This window comes from Cyanistes caeruleus, chromosome 27, assembly GCF_971803275.1.
Source record: "Cyanistes caeruleus chromosome 27, bCyaCae1.hap1.1, whole genome shotgun sequence".
NCBI lineage: Eukaryota > Metazoa > Chordata > Aves > Passeriformes > Paridae > Cyanistes > Cyanistes caeruleus.
The window spans coordinates 5,169,588-5,188,649 of record NC_141727.1 but is presented as its reverse complement, the minus strand read 5'-3'; the positions used below and the strand labels follow the sequence as shown (position 1 = coordinate 5,188,649).

General features: G+C 68.1%; 1 protein-coding gene across 3 annotated transcripts; it reads right to left on the bottom strand.

Moving 5' to 3' along the window:
- Positions 1 to 100: 100 nt before the first annotated feature.
- Positions 101 to 18,717, bottom strand: ITGA3 (integrin subunit alpha 3). 3 transcript variants are annotated; one of them, XM_086864214.1, is made up of 26 exons: positions 18,475 to 18,717; positions 12,052 to 12,173; positions 11,883 to 11,965; positions 10,836 to 11,085; positions 10,620 to 10,703; positions 9,370 to 9,577; positions 8,201 to 8,394; positions 8,031 to 8,119; positions 7,537 to 7,673; positions 7,343 to 7,429; positions 7,205 to 7,272; positions 6,994 to 7,130; positions 5,684 to 5,830; positions 5,502 to 5,599; positions 5,212 to 5,377; positions 5,063 to 5,131; positions 4,899 to 4,978; positions 4,421 to 4,498; positions 4,152 to 4,254; positions 3,820 to 3,990; positions 3,610 to 3,723; positions 3,377 to 3,490; positions 2,380 to 2,478; positions 2,162 to 2,287; positions 1,449 to 1,596; positions 101 to 1,218 (listed from the first exon to the last, which is right to left on the bottom strand). In XM_086864214.1, exons 1-25 carry the CDS (start codon positions 18,666 to 18,668, stop codon positions 1,486 to 1,488), a joined length of 3,129 nt encoding a protein of 1,042 aa, XP_086720340.1. In that variant the 5' UTR covers positions 18,669 to 18,717; the 3' UTR covers positions 101 to 1,218; positions 1,449 to 1,485. The 3 variants fall into 3 exon arrangements, with proteins under 3 accessions (XP_086720340.1, XP_086720338.1, XP_086720337.1); XM_086864212.1 differs by lacking the exon at positions 1,449 to 1,596 and having other exon boundaries at positions 18,475 to 18,707; XM_086864211.1 differs by lacking the exons at positions 101 to 1,218; positions 1,449 to 1,596 and adding an exon at positions 1,703 to 2,021 and having other exon boundaries at positions 18,475 to 18,708.
- Between the last annotated feature and the right edge of the window lie 345 nt (positions 18,718 to 19,062).

Genomic DNA, 19,062 nt, shown 5'->3' with positions numbered 1-19,062 from the left:
ATTCCCCTCTCCTCTTTTTACCCCCCACCCCCAAAAGCCCCCCAAACCCGCAGCCCACCCCCCAAACCCTGCCAGCCGTGACACGGAGGGGACAAAGCGGTTACAAATCCCAGAGCGAGGCTTTATTGGGCCCCGGCGAGGAAGGGAGGGGGCGTTTGGGGGCCGGGCGGGGGCTGGGGGTGCAGGACCCCCTCCCCAGCCGCCCCCGGTACCGATCGGACGCTGGGACTCGACACCAAAACAGCGACACGGAGAGACACGGAATAATTTAACCCCGCGGGGCAGGACAGGGACCCCCGGGGCGGGGGGCGAGGGTCGGGGGGACACGGCCTGAAGCGCTGCACCCCCAACCCCCCCAAGCCAAAGCTGCGTCCGAGCGCGGGGAGAAGAGCAGGAGACCCCCGGGGTTCGGGATGGGGAGGGGCTGCAGGAGGGAATGAGATCCCCGAGACCCCCGGGGGGTTCGGGATGGGGAGGGGCTGCAGGAGGGAATGAGATCCCCGAGACCCCCGGGGGGTTCGGGATGGGGAGGGGCTGCAGGAGGGAATGAGATCCCCGAGACCCCCGGGGGAAAGCTCAGGGGTCCCGCACCCAGCACCGGGGAAAGGGGAGGGGGGCGAGCGTGTCCCGGCCTGCGGGGATGTGTCCCCAGGGGCCGGGATGTGTCCCCAGGGGCCGGGACGTGTCCCCAGGGGCCGGGACGTGTCCCAGGGTGGCTGGGGACAAGCGCAGGGACGTGGCGAGCGGAGTGTCTGTGCGGGGGGAAGGCACTCGGTGAGCCCAGCAGCACTTCGGGGAGCAGGGGGGGCACATTTGGGGGGTCGCCCCCACAAGCGTGCAAGGCACCAGCGTGCAAGAGCCCCCCGGGCGAGCGGGGAGGGGCTGCGGGAGCCCCCCGGGCGAGCGGGGAGGGGCTGCGGGAGCCCCCCGGGCGAGCGGGGAGGGGCTGCGGGAGCCAAAGCCGGAGGCGGCCGCGTCCGAGGGGACGGGGACAGGGAGGGATGCACTTGTGCAAAGTCAAAGCCCCCCTGGCAGGGGTCCGGGCGGTGGGACAGGGGGTCAGTAGTACTTGTCCGGCTCCTGCCACTTGGTCACCCAGAGCTTCTTGCGGCGGCGGGGCAGGAGCCCCCCGGGCTGGTAGCGCTGCTCCTGCCGGATCCGCACCGCGTGGTACTTGGGCATGATCCGGTAGTAGCGGGTCCGCTGGAAAAAGTCACACTGGGAGGGGGGGACAGAGAGGACAGCGGGTCAGCGAGGGGCCGCAGAGGGTCGCGGAGAAGGAGAGAGACCCCCGAGGCGGCGAAGAGCAGAGGAAAAAGGATCAGCCATCCTGGAGCCGCTCGGAGAGACCCCGCGGAGCCCTACGGGGACCCTACGGCACAGAGGAAGAGGAGAGGAGGCTGAAGAGGAGGAAGATGCGGCTGCAGCCCGGCCCCACGGGGCATTACCAGGCGGGGCCCGGGGGGGCACGGGGGGTGCCCCCCGTTAGTAGTCGTCCGTGAGCCGCTCGGTTTCCGACGGCTGGATCCTCATCTCCGCCTTCTGCCCCTTGGCCTCGTACATGGCCCGGGTGTTGGCCCGCCGGAAGAACCCGCACTGCAGGGAAGGGGACAGGGTCAGGGGACCGGGACGGGGTCAGGGGGGGACGGGACGGGGGCTGGAGGGGTCCTGGGCACCCCCCGGCAGGTGGGGGGAGCGGGGCAGGGAGATGCCCCACAGGGCATGCCCGGGATGCTGCGGGGTCCTGCAGACCCAGCGACCCCCTCCTGGGTAAAAGGGGGGCTTCAAGAAGCTGGGGGTGTCTCCGGGGGGCTGTGGGGGGCCCCCAGTCCCTGCAGTGCAGCCACAGGGAAGGAGGTCCAGCCCCGCTTTGGGTGCACATCCCAAAACGTTTTGCACCCCAAGACACGTCGGGAATGTCCGTGCTCCTCTTCCTCATCCCTCTCCAGCCCCGGATCTTCCTCCCGGAACGGCACCTCCCACCTGGGGGGCACCTGCCACCCTCGGGGGGCTCCTTCCAGCTGGGGGGGGGGCGATCTTCCAGCTGCGAGTCCCTCGCACCCCTCGCCAGGCAGGGAGGAGGCGGCCGCGGCTCACTCGAGCCCCTCGGGTCTCAGCGCGGCTCCTGCGCCCCGGGAAGGGGATTGGGGACCCCCCTCACCTTCCAGAGGAGGAGGATGATGAGCCCCAGCAGCAGCAGCCCGGCTGCCACCGACACCAGCACCAGCCAGAGCGCGATCTCGGCCGGCTGCTCCTCCTGCAGCTCCGAGTCCACGTCCACGGAGAACTGCGGGGTGCCAAGGGCCGCGTTGGGGCGCGGAGCTCCAGCGGCCCCAGTCCCTCCCAGTCTGCCCCAGTAAGGGCTCGGGCGAGGCTCACCCGCACCGTGTGGTTCCTCATGGTGATGGTGGGAACCTGAGAGCGCAGGAACAGCGTGGCCGTGCCCGTCACCTTCACTCGGTCAAAGTCCCGGAACTCCTGGGGACAGCGGGGGACACGGCTGAGGGACAGCGATGGACACAGGGATGGACAGGGACACACAGGGATGGACAGGGACAGGGATGGGACACAGGGATGGACAGGGACAGGGATGGACAGGGACAGGGATGGGACACAGGGATGGACAGGGACAGGGATGGACAGGGACAGGGATGGGACACAGGGATGGACAGGGACAGGGATGGACAGGGACAGGGGTGGACAGGGACAGGGATGGACAGGGACACACGGATGGACAGGGATGGACAGGGACAGGGATGGGACACAGGGATGGACAGGGACACACAGGGATGGGACACAGGGATGGACAGGGACAGGGATGGACAGGGACAGGGATGGACAGGGACACACAGGGATGGACAGGGACAAACAGGGATGGACAGGGACAGGGATGGACAGGGACAGGGATGGACAGGGACACACAGGGATGGACAGGGACAGGGATGGACAGGGACAGGGGTGGACAGGGACAGGGGTGGACAGGGACACACAGGGATGGGACACAGGGACGGACAGGGACAGGGATGGACAGGGACACAGGGATGGACAGGGACAGGGGTGGACAGGGACAGGGATGGACAGGGACACAGGGATGGACAGGGACAGGGGTGGACAGGGACAGGGATGGACAGGGACACACAGGGATGATAAGGAGGGACACAGGGATGATGAGGAGGGACACAAAGATGACAACACACGGATGGGAGAGGGGGAGGACATGGACGATGGGGACACACGGATGGAGGGGGACACAGGTGACAGTGGGGACACACAGGGGTGGGTGCCAGCCCCTGAGCTGATCCCGGGCAGACTCGGGGCCCTGTTTAACCCCACACCAAGGGCTCAGGCAGCCCCGAGCCCGCAGCCCAGGACTGACCTCGATGAAGGTGCTGTTCCAGACGCGGGCGCGGAGGCTGAAGCTGGAGGGGAGCTGCGTGTGCAGCAGGGGACACTCGAACCACACGCAGCGCGCGGTGCCCGCCGAGCAGCTCTGGGGGACACGGGGGTCAGGGGGGCCCGAGGCACCACCCTGCTGCCAGGAAACAGGACCCCGGGACGGGGGGGAGGTGCTGCTGGAGCCCCCTTTCCCCCCCTGCAGCCCCCACTCACCAGCACCGCCTCGGACCTGGGGCGCCGGCCGGTGGCCAAGGTGACCGGGGGCTCCCCCGGCTCGGGGGGCTCCAGCTCCCGTCTCCGCCGGGATGGAGCCTGGTCCTGCAGGAGCTGAGGGGGGACAGCAGCCCCATCAGAGCCTGCGCTGTGCCGGGGGGCCGGAGGAACCCCCTGGGGCAGGGACACGGCCCTTTGGGGGTGACTCACGGTGAGGTTGAGGGGGTTGATGACCCCCCCGGGGGGGTGACACGTGTCGTTGCCGTTCACCAGGATCTCGGTGGGGTACAGGAGCCATTTGCCATTGGGGATCTCGTGGGGCCACTCAAAGCCCAGCAGGATGGTGCCCAGCGTGCCCAGGGACTCGCCTTTGGTGGTCACCTGTGGGCAGGGCGGGAGGTGGAGGCGGCGTTCCCAAATCCGCCTCCCTCCTTCCCTCGTTCCCAAATCCGCCTCCCTCCCTCCCCCGTTCCCAAATCCGCCTCCCTCCCTCCCCCGTTCCCAAATCCGCCTCCCTCGGGCGCTGGCCACGCCCTGCCCACCTGGAAGTCGAAGGTGAGGGGGCTGCCCACGTCCTGCTCCTGTTTCATGGCCGACTCGCCCACCACGGTCCCGCTGAAGTAGGACTGGATGTGGGATGAGGCTCTGGGAACGGGACGGGGGACGGGAAGGGCGTGAGGGGCACCGGGGACACCCCAGCGCTGCCCCATCCCTGGAACACGGAGCGCTGACACAGCCAGACTCGGGTGGGGGAATGGGGGGGACACAGAGGGGGTTCAGGTGACACAGAGGGGGTTCAGGTGACACTCACATGCTCAGTGAGGACTGGATGCTGTAATCCACCAGCAGCTTGGCCAGCACGGGCTGCAGATCCTCCTGGGTGCTCTGCCTGCCGGGCACCGGGGTGGGCATCCCCTCCATCCCAGCAGGACCATCCCCTCCATCCCAACGGGAACATCCCTGTCCCCATCCCAACGGGACCATCTCCCTTATCCCAACGGGACCATCTCCTCCATCCCAACGGGACCATCTCCCTCATCCCAACAGGACCATCTCCCTCATCCCAACGGGACCATCCCCTCCATCCCAATGGGACCATTCCTGTCCCCATCCCAACTGGACCATCCCCTCCATCCCAATGGGACCATGCCCTCCATCCCAACGGGAACATCTCCCTCATCCCAATGGGACCATCCCCTCCATCCCAATGGGACCATCCCCTCCATCCCAATGGGACCATCTCCCTCATCCCAACAGGACCACCCCCCCTCATCCCACCCCGCACTCACGTGGACAGGTCCAGCCACACCGCGATCTCCCGCGTGTCCAGCATGATCCCGATGGCTTCGAAGGTGATGGTCAGCTCTGCCTGCGGGCAGGGAGCGGCTCAGCCGGACCCCACCTGCTGAGCCCCCCAGGAAGGGCCGGGGGGCAGCTGGGGGGCCGCTCTCACCCTTTGGTTCCTCTTGAAGGGGTTTCCCAGCTCGCACAGCACCGTCTCCCCAAAGGTGCAGGCTCCGCTCTGGGGGGGGCAAGAGGGTCAGGACCACCCTGGCCAAGCCCAGCTGGCCCCCAGTGGGGCTCAGGGGGTCCCCCCCGTACCGGGCGGACGGAGGAGGGCAGCAGGCTGGGGGGCACGGTGACGTTGAGCAGCGCCTCGTGGGCGTCCTCGCCGTTCCAAGGCGTGCTGGGGACGTTGGTGATGTTGATGCTCAGGTGCAGCTTCCGCACGTCCCGGCTGTACTGCAGCACCTGGGTCCCGTTCACCCTGCGCGGGGAGAGCGGGGTCAGGCGCTCCTGGGGGACAGGGACACCCCCATGGGGACAGGGACACCCCCGGGGGGACAGGGACACCCCCGGGGGGACATGGGACATGCGGGGCCCTGCGGCACCTGGGCAGCGCCTGGTTCTGCTCGGTGACGAAGCTGCTCCGGAGCTGGAGGTTGCTGTAGCACTGGTTGTCAGATCCACATTCCTTCTGGAACTCAATCTGCAGGGACAGGGACATCCCCTGAGTCCCTGTGACCCCCGGGACACCCCAGCGTGTCCCCCCACGTCCCCCCACGGGGCACACCTTGGTCTCGTTCTCATGGGACTGGTCCTGGTTGAGGACGGGGAAGGCGTCCAGGGAGTGGGGGCCCAGCTGGAACGTTCTGGGCCTCTCCAGCAGCGAGTAGTTCATGGAGAGCACGATGGGGTGCAGCTTGTCCCGGACATTGTCCTGCGGGGGGGTGGGAATCACACAGAGATCCCTCCCTGGTACCCCAAACTCAGCCCCAGCCACAACTGGGGGGCTGCTGCCAGCCCAGGGAGAGAGCCCAGGGACTCGGCACAGGGATGGACGGACAGACGGATGGAGGGATGGATGATGGATGATGGATGATGGATGGATGATGGATGGATGGATGATGGATGGATGGATGATGGATGGATGGATGGATGATGGATGGATGGATGGATGATGGATGGATGATGGATGGATGGATGGATGATGGATGGATGGATGGATGATGGATGGATGATGGATGATGGATGGATGATGGATGATGGATGGATGGATGATGGATGGATGGATGGATGGATGGATGATGGATGATGGATGGATGGATGGATGGATGGATGGATGGATGATGGATGATGGATGGATGGATGGATGGATGATGGATGATGGATGGATGATGGATGATGGATGGATGATGGATGGATGATGGATGGATGGATGGATGGATGGATGATGGATGGATGGATGATGGATGGATGGATGATGGATGGATGGATGATGGATGGATGGATGATGGATGGATGGATGATGGATGGATGATGGATGGATGGATGATGGATGGATGATGGATGGATGATGGATGGATGGATGATGGATGGATGATGGATGGATGGATGATGGATGGATGATGGATGGATGATGGATGGATGATGGATGGATGATGGATGGATGGATGATGGATGGATGGATGGATGGATGATGGATGGATGATGGATGGATGGATGATGGATGGATGATGGATGGACGGATGGATGGATGATGGATGGATGATGGATGATGGATGATGGATGGATGGATGATGGATGGATGATGGATGGATGATGGATGGATGATGGATGATGGATGGATGGATGGATGGATGGATGGATGGATGATGGATGGATGATGGATGATGGATGGATGGATGATGGATGGATGATGGATGGATGATGGATGGATGGATGGATGGATGGATGGATGGATGGATGATGGATGGATGGATGATGGATGGATGGATGATGGATGGATGGATGATGGATGGATGATGGATGGAGGGATGGATGGATGGATGGATGATGGATGGAGGGATGGATGGATGGAAGGAAGGAAGGACGGACGCTCACCAGCAGCAGCAGCTCCTGGGTCTGGCAGCGGGTGTCGGGCATGGAGAAGTCCCCGGTGTAGGTGGCAGATTGGGACCCCGAGAACCTGACCCTGGGCGGGTGCCGGTCCTTGTCGGCCTCCAGCGTGTACTGCAGGGCTGGGGGACAGCACGAGTCGTCCAACGCCCCCCACAGCGTCCCCAAGCGTCCCCCCCCCGCTCCCCCCACTCACTGATCCTCTCCTTGTAGTTGGGGTCCCCCGCGCTCTGGTTGTAGGAGAAGCACAAGGTCACCGTCATGCTGGGGGGACAAAGGGACCGTGAGCCGAGCCAGGGGTGCCAGCGGCAGCCACGGGGACACGGGGACTCACCAAGACTTGGGTGTGCACTGGGCGGGGTCCACCTTGCTGGGGGTCACCGTGAAGGTCTTGTCCAGGATGTTGATCACGGGACGGGCTCTGGGCAGGGATTGGGCTTGGCTGAGCCCCCCCTGCTCTGTGCCCAGCCCAGGGGTGGCAGGGGGGCCAGGACACCTGTCCCCTGTCCCCTGTCCCCGTTCCTGTACCTGAGCAGGACGATTCGCTCGCTCAGGCTGCCCACCAGCAGATCCGGGTAGGAATTCCCGTCCATGTCCAGCCCCCCGCTCAGGGAGTACCCGAAGGTTTTTATCGTGCTGGGGCCCAGCTCCGACCCGCTGATCACCTGGATTTGGGGGGCAGGGGGGTCTCAGTGCTCATCACCCCAGGGATGGACCCCCTGCACCCCACCCTGGAGCTGGATCCAAAGGCCGGATCCAGGGAGGGATCCAGGGAGGGATCCAGGGAGGGATCCAGGGAGGGATCCAGGGAGGGATCCAGGAAGGGATCCAGGGAAGGATCCAGGGAGGGATCCAGGGAGAGATCCAGGGAGGGATCCAGGAAGGGATCCAGGGAGGGATCCTGGGAGGGATCCAGGGAGGGATCCAGGAAGGGATCCAGGGAGGGATCCAGGGAAGGATCCAGGGAGGGATCCAGGGAGGGATCCAGACCCTGCCCGGCTCAGGGCTCCCGGGGCCGTCACCTGCCGGGGTCGGTCCCGCAGCCCCTCGGCGCTGCTGTGGTAGATGTAGACCTTGCCAGGCCCCTCGAAAGGAGCCCCCACGGCGATATCTGGGGGGACAAGAGCAGGGTCAGCCCCCCAGGAGGCTCCCCAAAAAGCGGCTCCCCACGAAGGCGTCCCCGGCTGCTCACCCTGGAAGCCGTCCTGGTTGATGTCCCCGATGCTGGCCAGGGCAAAGCCGAACCCCGAGTAGCTGGGGCCGGTCAGGACCAGGCTGGGGAGCTGCTGGAAGCCCCCGGCCTCGTTCATGTACACGAACACCGCGCCCCCCACCTCCTGCTTCCGCTCGAAGTAGTAGGGGGCCCCCACCACCAGGTCCTGCCACCTGCGGGGACAGCGGCGTGCTGGGGGCTGGGGCTGGGGCTGAGCCCCGACCCCACACGCCCCAAGCGGTGGGGACCCCCCCAGAGCTGTGAAAATGCAACTGCCCCCCAAAAACCTCCTCACCCCAGAGCTGGGACCCACAGGGAACCCCCGGGAGCTGCGGGATGTCCTGGGTGAGACCCCCACCCTCGGGAATTCCGGGATGTCCCGGGTGAGACCCCCACCCTCGAGAATTGTGGGATGTCCCGGGTGAGACCCCCACCCTCGGGAATTCCGGGATGTCCCGGGTGAGACCCCCACCCCGGGGAGCTGCGGGATGTCCCGGGTGAGACCCCCACCCCTGGGAACTGCGGGTGCTCCGGGTGAGACCCCCACCCCTGGGAACTGCGGGATATCCCGGGTGAGACCCCCACCCCCGGGGCGGGTGCTCCAGGTGAGACCCCCACCCCCGGGAGCTGCGGGATGTTCTGGGTGAGACCCCCACCCCTGGGAACTGCAGGGCATCCCGGGTGAGACCCCCACCCCCGGGAGCCGCGGGTGCTCCAGGTGAGACCCCCACCCCCGGGAGCTGCGGGATATCCCGGGTGAGACCCCCACCCCCGGGAGCTGCGGGATATCCCGGGTGAGACCCCCACCCCCGGGAACTGCAGGATGTCCCGGGTGAGACCCCCACCCCCGGGGAGCTGCGGGTGCTCCAGGTGAGACCCCCACCCCTGGGAATTCCGGGATGTCCCGGGTGAGACCCCCACCCCCGGGAGCTGCGGGTGCTCCAGGTGAGACCCCCACCCCCGGGAGCTGCAGGGCATCCCGGGTGAGACCCCCACCCCCGGGAATTCCGGGATATCCCGGGTGAGACCCCCACCCCGGGAGCTGACCGATCCCAGCCCAGGTGAGGAAGCCCCGGCTGCGCCCCCCGCCCCCCAGGAGCCCCATTCGAGCCGGGGGTCGCAGGCGGGGGGGGGTCGCGGCCCCTCACCCGTCGTTGTTGAGGTCGGCCAGGGCGAGGGCGCTGCCGAAGTAGGAGCCCACCTGGGGCCCGGGGAGCAGCAGGCTCCGGTTGAGCGCCTGGCGGGCGCCGCGGCTCAGCAGCAGCACGGCCCCGGTGTGCCGGTACCGGGGCGCGCCCGTCACCAGCGTCACCGCGTCCTGCAGCAGCAGCGCGCTGCCCACCGCGGCCGAGTACCCTGCGGGACCCCCGCCAGCCCCTCAGATCACCCGGACCTCGGGGGAGCGCTGGGGACCGCGCACGCCATCCCTGAGTCTCCCCAAGTGTCCCCAGGTGTCCCTGAGTGTCCCCAAGTGTCCCCGAGTGTCCCCAAGTGTCCCCAAGTGCTCCCAAGTGTTCCCAAGTGTCCCTAAGTGTTCCCAAGTGTTCCCAAGTGTTCCCAAGTGTCCCCAGGTGTCCCCAAGTGTTCCCAAGTGTTCCCAAGTGTCCCCAAGTGTCCCCAAGTGTCCCTAACTGTCCCCAAGTGTTCCCAAGTGTTCCTAAGTGTCCCCAAGTGTCCCCAAGTGTCCCCAAGTGTTCCCAAGTGTCCCCGAGTGTCCCCAAGTGTCACTAAGTGTTCCCAAGTGTCCCTAAGTGTCTCCACGTGTCCCCAAGTGTCCCTAAGTGTCCCAAGTGTTCCCAAGTGTCCGCAAGTGTCCCCAAGTGTCCCCAAGTGTCCCCAAGTGTTCCCAAGTGTTCCCAAGCGTCCCCAAGTGTCCCCAAGTGTCCCTAACTGTCCCTAAGTGTTCCCAAGTGTTCCCAAGTGTCCCTGAGTGTCCCCAAGTGTCCCTAAGTGTTCCCAAGTATTCCTAAGTGTCCCCGAGTGTCACTAAGTGTCACTAAGTGTTCCCAAGTGTCCCTAAGTGTCCCCAAGTGTTACCAACTGTCCCCAAGTCTTCCCAAGTGTCCCCGAGTGGCCCCAAATGTCCCCAAGTGGCCCCAAATGTCCCCAAGTGTCTCCCACACCTTTAACATCCATGCCCCAAACCCACAATGCCCAAAGCTCCTCCTCACCCCAAATCACCGCCCCAAGCTCCCGCCGTGTCCCTGAACGCCCCAATGTCACCCCCAATGTCACCCCCAATGTCACCCCCAATGTCACCCCCGCCCCCCCACTCTCACCACCCTCGGGGGCTCTTCCAGCCTCCCTGAGCACCCCTTTAACCCCCCACCACATTCCCCCTAAATCCACCCCCTCCAAACCCGCTCACCCCAAAGCCCCCCGCCCTGCCGCCCCCCACCTATGTAGGTGTTGCCGTTCCTCTTGTTGGGGTAGGAGAAGTCGTGCAGGTCCCACATCTCCCGCTGGAGCATGTAATCCGTGCCTGCAGTGGGGCAGGGGGGTCAGCCCCACAGCGGGGTGGGGGTCCCGCGGGGGCCCAGACACCCTGGGCAAGGAGGACAAGGGGTGCCCGGAGCGGTGACCCCGGGCCGGGCGGGCCCCCCGGGACCCTCACCCTGCCAGTTGTAGGCTCCCGGTGCCCCGAAGTAGATGATGTTGGCGCTGAAGCCGGCGCTGGTGCCCATCTGGCACATGCCGGTCTCGTCGGTGTCGGTGTTGGCGTTGCACATCTCGTTGTGGTACGTCTGCCACTCGTCCCCCAGGTCCAGGCGCAGGTCATTGCCCCGCACGTAGCACCGGCCCACCATGCGCCGCTGAGCCTCGGCTCCCGACCACAGCACCCGCGTGTAGCGGTGGGCACAGGCCTGGGGACACCGACAGGGACAGGGACAGGGACAGGGACAGCTCAGGGACCGACCACAGCACCCGCGTGTAGCGGTGGGCACAGGCCTGGGGACACCGACAGGGACGGGGACAGCTCAGGGACAGCTCAGGGACAGCTCAGGGACAGCTCAGGGACAGGACAGGGACAGGACAGGGGACAGGGAACACCCCAAAGGTGGGGGGACATCCCAAGGGGGTGTGTGTGCATAGAGCCAGAATCCAGGTGCGTAAAAAGCCAGGATCCAGATGTGTAAGGAGCCAGAATCCAGGTGTGTAAGGAGCTGGGATCCAGGTGTGTAAGGATCCAGGATCCAGGTGTGTGAGGAGCTGGGATCCAGGTGTGTAAGAACCTGGGATCCAGGTGTGTAAGGATCCAGGTGTGTGAGGATCCAGGATCCAGGTGTGTGAGGATCTGGGATCCAGGTGTGTAAGGATCCAGGATCCAGGTGTGTGAGGATCCAGGATCCAGGTGTGTGAGGATCTGGGATCCAGATGTGTAAGGATCCAGGATCCAGGTGTGTAAGGAGCTGGGATCCAGGTGTGTAAGGATCTGGGATCCAGGTGTGTGAAGATCTGGGATCCAGATGTGTAAGGATCTGGGATCCAGGTGTGTAAGGATCCAGGATCCAGGTGTGTAAGGAGCTGGGATCCAGGTGTGTAAGGATCCAGGATCCAGGTGTGTAAGGATCCAGGATCCAGGTGTGTAAGGATCCAGGATCCAGATGTGTAAGGATCCAGGATCCAGGTGTGCAAAGCCCCGCGGTGCCCCCAGACTCACCAGAACCCTCCCCGGTGGCTGCCGCTGGCTGGCCACTGTCACCCCCAGCCACATGTCCTCAATGATGGCCTTGTCCGGCTCATCTGCAGGGGAAGAACCGGCCTCAGAGGGGGTCCCCACTCCTGGGGGGGTTTTGGGGTGGTCCCACCCCCCGGGGGGGGTCACCCACCCTTGAGCTCGATGGCCAGGCGCTGGCAGTCGCGGGTGGTGGCACTCAGGGGACAGGCGTACACGGCGCCCGTCCGTGTCCCGTTCACCGGCTCCGCGTCCTGGGGGGCCCCCACCAGCAGCCTGGGGGGCAGAAACGGGGGAGGGGCGTGGGGTGAGGGGGGGGAGCAGGAACAGCCCCCCAAACCCCTCCAACTCAATCTGGGGTGCGGAGCCCCCGGGGAGGGGACGCTTGGGGGACACCGGAGCTGCTTCCCCGGAGTTTGTCACACCCTGACAGCCCCAAACAAGGGGTCAGGCCCAGCTCCAGAGCTGGAAGGGGACACAGGGACCCCAAATGGGGCCAGGGACAGACTGACAGATTCACTCCTTCCCAGACTCCATCCCAGCCCGGCTGAGCCCCCAGCCCCGTGCACGTGAGGGGTGGGAAGAGGGGTCACAGTGACCCTCCAAACCTCGCTGTGCTGGCAGGGAGAAGAAGAGGGAGGGGCTGCTCAGCACCCCCAGCCCAGCCCCGGGGCCCCCCATCTGTGTAAACACCCCCGGCCCTTCCCGGCCAACCTTTGATCCGCAGCCCCGGCACAGCTGCGGCGTGTCCGGCAGACAGGGCCCAGCTCCCGTGCCAGGGAACGCCGGGACAGGGGACAGAACCCCCTGAGAGCGGGGAGGGGGAGCTGGGACGGACACCCCACATCCAGGACAGACACCCCTCATCCCGGAAAAACACCCCTCATCCAGGACAGACACCCCTCATCCAGGACAGACACCCTTCATCCCGGACAGACACCCCACATCCCGGAAAAACACCCCACATCCAGGATGGACATCCTTGTTCCAGGACAGACACCCCTCATCCCGGAAAAACACCCCTCATCCAGGACAGACACCCCTCATCCAGGACAGACACCCCTCATCCCGGAAAAACACCCCACATCCCGGACAGACACCCCACATCCAGGACAGACACCCCTCATCCAGGACAGACACCCCTCATCCAGGACAGACACCCCTCATCCCGGAAAAACACCCCTCATCCCGTAAAAACACCCCTCATCCAGGACAGACACCCCTCATCCAGGACAGACACCCCTCATCCCGGAAAAACACCCCACATCCAGGATGGACATCCTTGATCCAGGACAGACACCCCTCATCCCAGACAGACATCCTTGATCCCGGACAGACACCCCTCACTCAGGACAGACACCCCTCATCCCGGACAGACACCCTGAGGGGCCCGGGCTGTCCCGGGACAGGCAGCAGCTCCCGAGGGGCCCGGGCTGTCCCGGGACAGGCAGCAGCTCCCGAGGGGCCCGGGCTGTCCCGGGACAGGCAGCAGCTCCCGAGGGGCCCGGGCTGTCCCGGGACAGGCAGCAGCTCCCGAGGGTGATTTCCCCCAGGCAGGGCAGGGATGGCCCGGCTGAGTCCCGGCATTGCCATGGGGGGACAGTGACATTCCGGGCTGGATGTGCCCCCCAGCCCCTCCAGGCGATGCTGAAGGGACCCCCCGCCCCCAGGGGAGATGCCAGGGACCCCCAGCAAGGCCCCGTGGCCCTGGCACGGGGAGCTGGCACGGCCGGAGGGCTGCGGAAGGGCCAGCCTTTCCGCCGGGAAGTCCTTGGGGAGCGCGGGGACAATGGCGTGGAGGTGGCCGTGCCGGGGGAGGAAGCGCTTCCCTCTGGCAGGGAGGACACGGGGGGGACACGGCACCCAGGACACGGGAGGGACACGGGAGGGACACGGGGGGGACACGGGGGGGACACGGGAGGGGACACGGGAGGGGACACGGGAGGGACACGGGGGGGACACGGGAGCGTCACGGGAGGGACACGGCACCCAGGGCATGGAGGGGACACGGGAGGGACACGGGAGGGGACACGGGGGGGACACGGGAGGGACACGGCACCCAGGGCATGGCTCCCAGGACACAGCACCCAGGACACAGAGGGGACAGGGCACCCAGGACACGACTCCCAGGACATGGGGGGGGACACAGCACCCAGGACAAGACACGGCACCCAGGACAGGACACAGCTCCCCGGACACAGCGGGGACAGGGCTCCCCGGACAGGTCTCCCCGGACACAGCGGGGACAGGGCTCCCCGGACACAGCGGGGACAGGGCTCCCCGGACACAGAGGGGACAGGGCTCCCCGGACACAGAGGGGACAGGGCTCCCCGGACACAGAGGGGACAGGGCTCCCCGGACACAGAGGGGACAGGGCTCCCCGGACACAGAGGGGACAGGGCTCCCCGGACACAGCAGCCAGGACACAGCGGGGACACGGCTCCCCGGACACAGCGGGGACAGGGCTCCCCGGACACAGCGGGGACAGGGCTCCCCGGACACAGAGGGGACAGGGCTCCCCGGACACGGCTCCCCGGACACAGAGGGGACAGGGCTCCCCGGACACAGAGGGGACAGGGCTCCCCGGACACGGCTCCCCGGACACAGAGGGGACAGGGCTCCCCGGACACGGCTCCCCGGACACAGCGGGGACAGGGCTCCCCGGACACGGCTCCCAGGGCTGATCACGGATCTCCGGTGTACCGAGCTGAGCAGTCCCCGGGCGGGCCGAGCCCCGCTGTCCCCGGGCAGCGCCGGCGGGCAGGGAGTGCCGGGGAGCTGAGCAATGCGGGCCCGGCAGCGCGGGCACGTCCGGGCGGGCCGGGCGCTGACTCAAAGCCCAGGCACAGGAGGAATGCGGGGCCCCGGGCAGCCCCCGCCCCGGCACGCCGGGACCCCCCCGGGGCGGCTGAGTCAGCCCGGGGCTGCAGGTGAGGGGGGGCTGGCAGCGCTCACCCCAAAGGGGGGCTCCGGGGGGCTGCTCCCCGCGGGAATGCCAGGATGGGGGTGCCGGAAAGCGGGAGCCGCCGGGAAGGGAAGGGAACGAGGCGGGTGATGCCTCCTGGCTTCTGCCAGCTCGGCACAAAGGAATTTGGGGGGGGCACAGGGGGGCACCGCTGCCCCCCCTCACCTGGGGGGGAAGTGACTCAGGGCAGCTGCTGTGACTCAGAGCTGGGGGGGTCCTGCCCCCACACCCCGAACCCCACCGGACCTGCAGCCCCCGGGGTGTCCCCCGGCTCCCCCGGTGGTCCCGCGGGTCCCGGGGGGCGGGAGCCCACCCAAGCCAAGCAGCTCCGGCATCCCGCTGCCTCCAGCCAAGATTCCCGGCACGGCAGCCCACCCGCAGCTCCTGGGAAAAGGGGGAGTGCGGGACGCGGGTCCCAGCAGAGCAGGGGGGACACCGGGGGCGTCCCCGAGCCGGGCTGAGCCAAGGGGCCACCGGCTTCCCGGGGATCCGGGGAAGCGGGGTCGGGATTTGGGGGGCTCCGGGACCGGTTTGTGGCGCTGGTGGCACTGGGCGGGGGGCCCGGGGGGGCTGGGATCGTGCTGGAGATGGTCAGAGCGGCACGAGGGGGAGGCCGGGAAGGGAGGGAAGCAGGAATGTGAGGCCGCGCTCCGTCCTAATCCGCCCTGGCAACCGGGGGGGGCTGGATGGAAGCGGGGGGGGCTGAGCTGGGAGCGGGGGCTGTGGGAGGCTGCGGGCACCAGGACCCCAAACTCTGCCCCCCACCGGGGTGGGAGAGGCGAGGATGGCACAGAATCCCGGCCGGACACCTCAGCAAGGTCTGGAGTGTGGGGGTCGTGCACCCCCCTCCCCAGAGCCCCCTCCCCAGGGAGCAGCTGGGCAGCGAGGGGAGCTCCTCATCCATCTCCCACCACGCTCCAGAGGTGACGGAGCCGGGAGGAGCAGGCGGGGGCTGGGGGGTGCTCCCGCAGCCCCCCAATTTCTCCCCAGGGCCGCTGTGTTTGCCACGGGGGTCCCTGAGCAGGAAAATCCAGCGGAGCCTCTCTGGGGAGGAGCCGGGAGAGGGAGCGACGGCTCCTGGAGGGATGGACGGACGGACGGACGGACGGATGGATGGATGATGGATGATGGATGGATGGACGGACGGACGGACAGACGGCCCCACATCCGTCCCCCTCGTCCTGCCGAGCAGCCGCAGGACCCCGGCGGATTCGGGCCAAGGCAGGGGGAGCTCAGCCAGCTCCAGCGATCTGCGAAGGCGCAGCCGGGGGGAGGGAAAGCCGGGAACGCCGCCAGGAGAGCGCTCTCCTCAGCAGCCAGCTGGAATCAGAGACCCCCGAGCCCCGGGCAGAGCCCCAGTTCCTACAGGGCTGCAGATGTGGGTGCTGCCTCCCCCCGCCTGCAGATTTGGGGGGACGGGGGTCGGTCTGCAGCCTTCCTGGACCGGAGCTGCCGTGCCTCAGTTTCCCCAGGTCACCCAGGGACCTCCACACCCCCTTGGGCCGGGGTCACCGGCTCCGCGAGCCAAAGCGGCCCCCGGCGGGAGCGGCCGGAGCGGGCGGCCCGAGGAGCTCCCTAATCTGGGGAGGGCTGATAAGAGCCCCGCTCCCCGCCCGAGCTCACCTGGCCGGGGAGGAGCGAGCAAACAAAACCTTCCCCTGGGCTCGAACGGCCGAACGGGGGGGCTCCGCCATCGCCCCGTGCCCGCCTGGCCCCCGCCGGGAATGCGGGAACGCCGCGGCTCCCCCCGAGCATCCCTCGGCTGCCGACAGCCAGGGCAGGAGCCAGCCCCCCGAAAAAGCACGGGACGCCCCCTCCCCCGCGGCGGCTCGGGCAGGAAGTGTCCCCTTCCTGTCCCCACCCTGCACCTGTGAGCGGAGGGCACCGGAGCCTCCATCCGCCACCGGGGCGCGGCTGCGACCCCCGGGGGGGTCCGGGGGCCCCCCGTGCACCGGCCCCGGCACCCCAAACTGGGGCCACCCCCCACGCACGGAGAGAAGCCCGCGCTGTTCCGGGTCCCCGCCACGGGGACGGGCAGCGGCGGCTCCCGGGGACCGGGACGCGAATTCCCGGGGGGGTTCTGGCTCCGGAGCCTCTCCCCCGCAGCCGGCGGAGCCTCCGCGCCCCGTGGGGATCACGCCGGGACTCGCGGCGCGGGTGGGGGGGTGGCGGGTCCTTGTCACGGCCCCCCAGGATCCCCCCAGGGCCGCTCCGGGAGGGCACGAAGCGATCGCTGCCGGTGCCGCCCGGTGCCCCCCGGCAGCCGCTGCGGTGCCACCGGAGCGGGCAGGACCCGGCCGTGGCTGGGGGTCCGCGTGTCCCCGAGGGCGGGGAGGGGGGGGTCCCGCACCCCCCGAGCTGCTCCGCAGGGAACGGCGCCGCTCCCTCCTGCACCGGAGCAACAACAACTCCCCGTCCCACGGCGGGGCCGAAATGCATCCCTGGAATGCGGAGCGGCACATGCCCGCACCCAGCAGCTGCTCCAGGCCCTCCCGGCAAAAACGGGATCCCCGGGGGGCTCCCGAGGACCCCCCCGAGCCGGGAGAGCCGCGGGAAGGTGATCCAGCAAAAACCTTTGCCCTTGAGGGGGACAAACCCGGCCCGGCCCCTGCGGCGGAGCTTTCTCCAGGCACGGACGGGAATTCCCGGCCAGGAGGGATCGGGGATCGGGGATCGGGGATCGGGGATCGGGGATCGGGGATCGGGGGGCCCGGTGGAGCGGGGGGACAGGGGGGACGGCGGGGGCTGGCACGGGGACTGCTCCGGCTGAAAAGGGTTTTTGTTGGGGCCGTGCAGGAAGCAGAGCCCGACAGGTTCCCGGGCACGGGGGGCACGGGGGGCAGGGGGGGCCGGCACCGGCCGGGACCGCTCCGCTGGGGAGGGACCCCCCTCCCGGAACCCAGCGGGGGACACACGGGGTGTCCCCCAGAGCCCCCCCCCAGAGCCCCCCAGTGTCACTGGGATCCCGCTGTGGGAATGAGGGGGGTCAGGATGGGACCCCCTGCAATGGGACCCCCGCCAATACCGCGGTGCGGAAAAGCAGAGGAGACCCCCCCGAGGACCGATCGCGGAGCCGGACCCCCCCCCCCTCATTCCCCACGAGGGACCCCCCGCGCCCACCCCAGCACCCGGACCCCCCCTCCAGGTGCGCCCCCGCCCCCAAAAGAGCGGCGCGGGCTCGGGACCTTTGCCCTGACACAGAACAGGGACCCCCCGAGGGACCCCAACACCCACCGGGGACCCTCCGCCCCTCCCCGCTCCACGGGGACCCCACCCCACGTGGGACCCTCATCCCAAGGGGGGCGCTCCCCGCTCTGCCCCACCCCACGGGGGATCCGCACCCCACGGGGGACCCCCCCACTTCACGGGGACACCCCCGCTCCAGGTAAAGCGCTGTCTCACTCTCCTCCGCCTCACGGGGGTCCCAACCACCGGGGACCCCCCGATCCGGGACCCTCCGCACCCCCACGGGGGACCCCTCCCCATTCTTCCCTATCCCAACCCCCACACACAGGTGACCCTCCCGTCGCTGTCCCGCATCGCACGGGGACCGCAGCCACGGCTCCCCCGCCCCGGCACGGGGCTCGCCCCGCGCTCCCCTCCCGCACTCACAGGCTCCGCTCCCGCCGTTCCGTCTCCCGGTGCAGCGCTACCGAGAAGCCGAACAAGGCTCGGCCGGGGCCCTCCTTGAGCACGGGGAAGGTGCGGTCCAGGTTGAAGGCGGCGGCGGCTCCGAGCAGCACCGGGCCGAGCCCCAGCAGCAGCCCCGGCAGGGGCGGCGGCAGCAGCCGGCGGCGCCGCGCCATGTCCCGCACCGGCCGCCGTACCCGCCCTGCCGCCCCACCGGGACCGGTGCGCGCGGGGGGCGGGGCCGGGCGCGGCGGGGGGCGGGGCCTCGGCGCTTCCGGACACGCCCCTTAAAGGGGCCGCGCGGCTCAATGCGCGCCCCAGGTACAGCGTGCGGAGGTGTGCGGGGCGCGGGGGGGCGGGCGCACCTGGGACAGCGCGTCCGTGTCCTCCGGCAGCTCCCACGGGGGATCCCGAGCCCACTGACCCCGCCCCTTTGACCCCGCCCTCTCTGACCCCGCCCTCTCTGACCCCGCCCTCTCTGACCCCACCCTCTCTGACCCCGCCCTCTCAGACCCCACCCTCTCTGACCCCTCCCTGTGCCCCCCACCCCACATTCCCCCTGTTCTTCCC

Excerpts from the sequence above, each read along its gene's own strand:
- ITGA3 (XM_086864211.1), bottom strand. The coding sequence starts at position 18,668 with ATGGCGCGGCGCCGCCGGCTGCTGCCGCCGCCCCTGCCGGGGCTGCTG. Across the intron at positions 7,273-7,342 it reads CAGTGCACACCCAAGTCTTG|CATGACGGTGACCTTGTGCT; the intron begins GTGAGTCCCCGT and ends TTGTCCCCCCAG. Across the intron at positions 2,479-3,376 it reads GGAACAGCACCTTCATCGAG|GAGTTCCGGGACTTTGACCG; the intron begins GTCAGTCCTGGG and ends CGCTGTCCCCAG.